Consider the following 6,775-nt stretch of genomic DNA (forward strand, 5'->3'; position numbering starts at 1 on the left):
GCCCGTTTTTGTTTCATTATCCATTCGTCATAGTAAACTAGAAGTGATGACTTCAGTTTCAAGTTCACTCTCTCTCTCTCTCTCTCTCTCTCTGGAAACTCATGTTTCAACATTATAAAAATCAGAACTCAGTCTGATAAACACGAAGCTAGAAATCTCTCTCTCTCTCTCTCTCTCTCTCTCTCTCTCTCTCTCTCTCTCTCTTCATCCACCCAGCTGTTGCAGTCCCACCAAAGGGACACACGCAGACCCAAGGGGCGTCACCAGTAGCTCCCTCAGGTCCCCAGTGGCCAGGGTCCCGCCGGGGTGCCGCAAGGGGAGGTTGTGAACACACATAGCTTTTCCAGTGACTCTCGCCTATCACGCCTCAGCCACACCACTGCCAGACCAGAGAAAGTAACGGAGGTAGGGCGGTGGTTGTTGTCTTGTCTCCTGCTGTGTGTGTGTGTGTGTGTGTGTGTGTGTGTGTGTGTGTGTGTGTGTGTGTGTGTGTGTGTGTGTGTGTGTTGCGGGGCGAATGGATAAGAGAGAGAGAGAGAGAGAGAGAGAGAGAGAGAGAGAGAGAGAGAGAGAGAGAGAGAGAGAGAGAGAGAGAGAGAGATATGAGGTTTCTCACACTCTAACACATTCCAATGCTGCTTCCTGGTAAATAAACACACACATACACACATACATACACATACATACACATACATACACCACACACACACACACACACACACACACACCTACAAGCAAAATCACTAGATAACAGGTGTGTAGGAAAGAGCAAGACGTGGTGGATAGGAGAGAGAATCAGGGAGGAGAGGTAGACATTGCGGGGGAGTGGAGAGGGGGGAAAGGACGCGAACCCCAGCACCTTTCCATACCCTGGCCTAGGTCCTCCCAGTATACCCCTCCCTTGAACTTTACGCGGCCGTTGAGAAGCTGGCAGGTCCGCAGCGCCCCACCCCAGAAAGACATCAATTTAGAGGTTAGCCTGACCTGCTCTCCATTGTCCACGGAATGTCTTACTCCCACCGGCGTGTGGGTGAGGGACATAAGGAAAGGGTGATGGGAGCATATGGCCTGAACGTGAGAGGGTGAATGGGTGTCGCCGCGCCAGTGTAAGGGTTTAAGGTGTGCAAGGGATGAGTTGTGCGCAACATACCTTATAAAGGTGTATGGAGAGTTTAAATGTGTGTGTGTGTGTGTGTGTGTGTGTGTGTGTGTGTGTGTGTGTGTGTGTGTGTGTGTGTGTGTGTCGGTGTCCTGAGAGGCGGCATGGCAGTGGTGTGTGTGTGTGTGTGTGTGTGTGTGTGTGTGTGTGTGTGTGTGTGTGTGTGTGTGTGTGTGTGTGTGTATCAGTATCAGAGTCGGTGTCCTGAGAAGCGGCATGACGGTAGTGTGTGTGTGTGTGTGTGTGTGTGTGTGCGTATACGTGTGTGTGTGTGTGTGTGTGTGTATACGTGTGTGTGTGTGTGTGTGTGTGTGTGTGTGTGTGTGTGTGTGTGTGTGTGTGTGTGTGTGTGTGTGTGTGTGTGTGTGTGTGTGTGTGTGTATGTCGGTGTGCTGAGAGGCGGCATGGTGTGTGTGTGTGTGTGTGGGGTCTGGCGGCCGCTGTTATATGTTAATTTAAGCAGCGGAGGAGGGCTGCAGGCCGCGGTGGTTAGTGGAGGGAGAAAAGGAGGGATGAGGGAAGGAGGAGCGAGGGTAATTATCCTTGCCGCACGCCCTCCTGATGTCTTCATCCACCTGGGTGGCCACTACTCACCTGGTCCGTCACGTCGGCGTCCACGGCGGGGACGCGGCCGATGGGCGCGGTGGGGAAATGGTTCTTGAAGTTGTTGAAGATGATGCGGAAGTCAGAGAGCACTGGCGCGTTGTCGTTTGTGTCGACCACGTGCACGGTGACCGGGATGTCTGAGCGCAGTGGGTCCGAGGTGGCCTGCACGTTAAGCTGGTACTTCTTCTTAGGCGACTCGTAGTCCAGGTCGATGCGGGTCACCAGCTCGGCGCGCCCTTCGTTGGGATGGGCCACCATGATGAAATTCTTAGCGTCGGGGCCTCCATTGATGCGGTACTGGATGTGGGCGTTGGAGCCAGCGTCTGGGTCCCTGGCGCGCACCTCGCCTACCGTGGAGCCCACAGGCATGTTTTCAGCAATGTATAGCTGAATGTGGTCGGTATCGAACATGGGTGGGTTGTCGTTGATGTCCAGCACGTCCACCGTCACCGTTACGGTGGAGGACTGCTCAGGGGCGCCGTGGTCCAGCGCCACAGCCACCAGAGAGTACTGTTGCTCTGTCTCGCGATCCAGCATGCGAGCAGTCCTCACCACGCCGGAGGTCTCGTCGATGGAGAAGGCGCCCTTGCCGTCATTGCCGCCCTCGAAGGAGTACTTCACCCTGCCGTTGAGTCCCGCGTCGGCGTCGTTAGCTCTCACTTGGATGATGGAGGCGCCCACGCCAGCGTCTTCAGACACTGAGGCTCGGTAGGAGGGCTCGCTAAACACCGGCGGGTTGTCGTTCACGTCCACCACCGTGATCTCTACGTCTGTGGTATCTGACAGCGGCGGATTGCCGTTGTCGCGCGCCGTCACCGTGAGGAGGTAGCCGCCCTTCACTTCGCGATCCAGGGGCTTGCTGGTGGTGATAGCGCCTGTGCTGGGATGGATGACGAACTCCGGCACGGTGTCGCCACTCAAGGAGTAGGTGATGCGGGCGTTCTCGCCCGTGTCGCCATCAGAGGCTGCCACCATGATGACGGTGCTACCCTCCGGTGCGTCCTCGAAAACAGTGGCGGAGTACGGGGTGTTGTCAAACTGCGGCGGGAAGGTGTTGGCATCGCTCACGTTGACGTACACGTTGGCGGTGTCGTAACGGCCGCCGGCGTCCGTGGCGGTCACCGTCAGGATGTATTTACGTTCCTGCTTGTAGTCGAGGGGCTGCGCAAGGGAAATCAATCCTCGGCCACTCTGCGCAGTGATAGAGAAGCGTCCCCGCTCGTTGCCAGACGTGATGGCGTAGTGCAGGCGAGGGTTCTCGTCCTTATCCGTGGCCGTGACTTTGATCACTGGCATGCCAGGCGAGTCACTCTCGCTCACACACACGTCGTAATTCTTAGACTCGAACACCGGGTCATTGTCGTTCTGATCCTGTATCTGTAAGACCACCGTGGCAGAGGCAGACTGCGGGGGATCCCCATGGTCTCGCGCCACCACGGTGAACGTGTACAAGTGGTTCTCCTCGCGGTCCAGCTCGCGCCGCGTCACCACCCAACCCGCCGCCTTCTCTACCTCCACGGGCAGGTTTTCACCGCCGCCCTCGATGCTATAGGTCAGCAGGGCGTTGTCCCTAGCGTCGTTGTCAAAGGCCTGCACTCGGACGATGGAGTAACCGATGTGCACGTTCTCCTGCACGGTCTCCTGGAAGAGAGGGGTGTAGAAGCGCGGGGAATTGTCGTTCACGTCCCTCACGCTAACGAGGAGTTGCGTCGTGTTGGAGCGGGGCGGCGACCCCCCGTCCTGGGCACGCACCACCAGGCGGTATTGCCGATTTGTTTCATGGTCAAGAGGCGATGCGACGCGAACCTCGCCCGTCAAACCGTCTATAGTGAAGTGCCCAGCCGTGTTTCCGCCAATGATGGCGTAGCGCACCTGGCCATTCTTGCCGCCGTCCTCGTCGCTGGCCTGGATGTGAGCGATGACCGGCGACGCTGCAGCGCTGATATCCTCGGGGACCTCCACTGTGTACGTGCGCTCCGTGAACTGTGGGTAATTGTCATTCTCGTCGAGGACGGTGACGGTGACGTGAGTAGTGGCCGTGAGGCGGTGCTGCGCGGCGCCCTCGTCCTCGGCCTGGACGGTGAGGGTGTAGAGAGAATGCTCCTCTCGGTCCAGCGGCAGGCGGGTGGATAGCTCACCGGACTTCGGGTCAATGCGGAACACCTCGTTAGCGCCGGTGGGATTAAGAATAGTGTAACGCAGGTCAGCGTTGGGCCCCGAGTCCTCGTCTGTGGCCCTGACGGTGAGTACTGTGGAACCCACGCTGATGGATTCCCTCACTGCCGTGTCATATTCTTCACGTTCGAACACTGGCTCGTGGTCGTTGGCGTCGTCCACAATAATCTGTAAGGTGGTGGTCGCGGAGCGCGGCGGCGACGAGGTCTTGTCCACCGCCTTCACTCGGAAGTAGTGCACGTCCACCAGCTCGCGGTCCAGCTTCGTGTTGGTGGTGATGAGGCCACTGGTGGGGTCCACCGCGAACATGCGTTGCGAGCGAGCGTCCAGCACCGCCTCGATGGAGTAAGTGAGGGGCGCGCTCTCAGGGTCCGTCGCCGTCACCGTTGTTACTGCGGTGCCCTTTTCTGACTCCTCCATAACGTGCGCCATCTCTAGGGTGCGTTCGAAATAAGGTGCCGCGGTCTGCATCTGTCGCCTGATGCGTCGGATGTGGCCCTCGTCGCCTGCATCTACGGCGTTGTGCAGCACCAGCATCAAGTCGTGGTCAAAGGGCGACCTGAGCTCAGGACAGGTCATCCTGACGCCCACCTTGATTCTGGTAACCCCTGAGAGGCACGTATCCAGCAGGCTCACTAGGTCGCCGCCTGTGGGCTCGATGGTGACGCGATGGTCGGACACGGAGGTGAAGTCCAGCCTGCATGTGTGGAGGGAGCGCGGCAGCAGGTCAGGTACCCTGAGGATAACTTGTGATCGGCGCAGACACAGCGTGTTGGGATCAGAAGGGTCGGGGTCAGGCAGGGGCAGAGAAAATGCTGCTGTATCTATCCAGGACGTGACCTCCCGCTCAAGCACGGCTGCGTGGTGAAGGCAGGCGTCCCCAGCTAACACCAGACGCAGGGGAACGGTAGCGTAGTCCAGCGGTGCTCCAGGCCGGTCAGACCATGCTTCCAGCCACAGTGTGACGGGGTTGGTGTAAAAGGTGCCCGAGCAGTCCAGCGAACGCTTGCTGGTGATGGCGCCCGTCCGCCGATCCACGTGGAAGAGTTTGTGGACATAAGAAGCAGTCCGCCGCGAGTCCAACTTATAGTGGGTGGGTCCGTCCATGCCTGCGTGGAACACGGTGTCCCCGATGGCTGAAGTGTCGGGCACTACTGCCACGAACGCCTCCGCAGGTACCACCACCACAACAATCCCCACCAGCAACAGTAACCACTCCCACCTCATGCTTGCACCACCACCACCAACCAACCACTACCAACACCAGCTCCACACACGCACTACGGACATGGATTATTCTTTCGGTTAACGCACGAGAACTATTGTGAAGCGAGGCCACGAAGCACCAAGGCACTGGCTTCTGGCAAAGCGACAAGGGCGTGGCGAAAGTCCACTGACACAAACATCACGCGGGATTCACGACATAAACACCCTCCCCTTCCACTGTCTTAAACCAGACTGCTCGGTGTTCGTCTTGCTGCAGACGGGGGATTCTCTTTCCCTCCTCCCAGCCTTGCCCGTCGCCACTGCTCGCCAGCCACACACCTCTGCTCCTCCCCGCCACGCCTCCGCCCGCACCACGCCCACCCGCCCACGGTCGCACTAAACGCACGCAGCTGAGCTGAAATAACCCCGCGCATACAAGAATAAGATGACATACAACACAAAAATACAAAGTCTGATGCATAAAGCAAAGAGGCAACATTCCCTTCTCGCCGAGCAGCTACTCTCGGTGATGCCAACAAGTGGGTCGCCATTTCTAGCGACAAAAGTCCACTTACTCGTGAGCTTCGCGTCCTGCCAGGCCAGCGTGGGCGGGGAGACGGGCGGGGCGAGGCTGGGCGGGCCGCTATCACACCCACACACTCACCACCACGCATAACACTACCAAAACAACCAACACAACAATAATAACCAGTGAAATATTCTCAAATAATTTCCTTTCATCTCGTCTTCCTCTTTCCCTCTCTATCAATTTCCTCTTTTCCCTCCTTTCTTCCTTCCCCTCCTTCGCTCCTTTCCTCCGCAGCAGCTGGCTAAGTGCTCGGGAGTCTGGAATCGGTAACCTAGCCCAGCACACTGCCCGGCCCTGAGGAAGCGTGGAGAGGAAGTGAGAGTGGAGGGAGGAAGAGCAGGAGGGAGGCAGTACAAGGAGAGGGAGAAGTGAGAGGAAAGGGTGTATAATGTTAATGGAGTTAACGAGAGAGAGTGAGGGAGAGGAAGGAAGTATCCAGTCACGTGATTCATTAACGTATGAGGTGCTTATAAGGTGGTGGTAATGATATTGATACCGATGACGCTATTGCTACCACAATTACTACTACTACTACTACTACTACTACCACCATTGCTACTACCACTAGCACGACTACTACTACTACTACTACTACTACTACTACTACTTACTACTATTACTACTACTATTACCACTACTACTATTACTACTACTACTACTACTACTACTACTACTACTACTATTACTACTATTACTACTATTACTACTACTACTGCTGCTGCTCCTGCTACTACTACTATTACTACTACTACTGCTACAGCCACCATCACCACAACCACCACCACAAACACCCACAACAAATAGAATAAGTAAAAGAAAGAAACAAACCACATTCAATTGCAAGCACACACATAAAAATACCGAAAGCAAGACAACGAAAAAAAAAAACAAGATAAAAAGAAAAGAAAAAAAAGAGAATGTAAAACGGACACAAATACAGCAATAGCACGCAAGTTACTGTGATGATAACGGTTTGAATAGAAGAAGTAATGATACATCCCAAACCCTTCACCAAACCTGTTCTGGCAATGAGTACGACA

The 6,775-nt window shown here is 55.7% G+C and overlaps 1 protein-coding gene across 7 annotated transcripts in view; it reads right to left on the minus strand.

Annotated features, from left to right (window-relative positions):
• The window catches only part of LOC123498670 (protocadherin-like wing polarity protein stan), a 469,084-nt gene extending 463,665 nt beyond the window's left edge, over positions 1-5,419 (minus strand). For 6 of the 7 annotated variants that reach the window (XM_045246001.1, XM_045246004.1, XM_045246006.1 and 3 more), the window contains exon 1: positions 1,754-5,418. In XM_045246001.1, coding sequence (XP_045101936.1) covers positions 1,754-5,167 — 3,414 coding nt within the window. In that variant the 5' untranslated portion in view covers positions 5,168-5,418. Of the gene's footprint in view, positions 1-1,753 lie in introns of all 7 variants that reach the window. The other variant, XM_045246007.1, reaches the window with a different exon arrangement.
• Positions 5,420-6,775: the final 1,356 nt, after the last annotated feature.

Source organism: Portunus trituberculatus, chromosome 48, assembly GCF_017591435.1.
Source record: "Portunus trituberculatus isolate SZX2019 chromosome 48, ASM1759143v1, whole genome shotgun sequence".
Taxonomy (NCBI): domain Eukaryota; kingdom Metazoa; phylum Arthropoda; class Malacostraca; order Decapoda; family Portunidae; genus Portunus; species Portunus trituberculatus.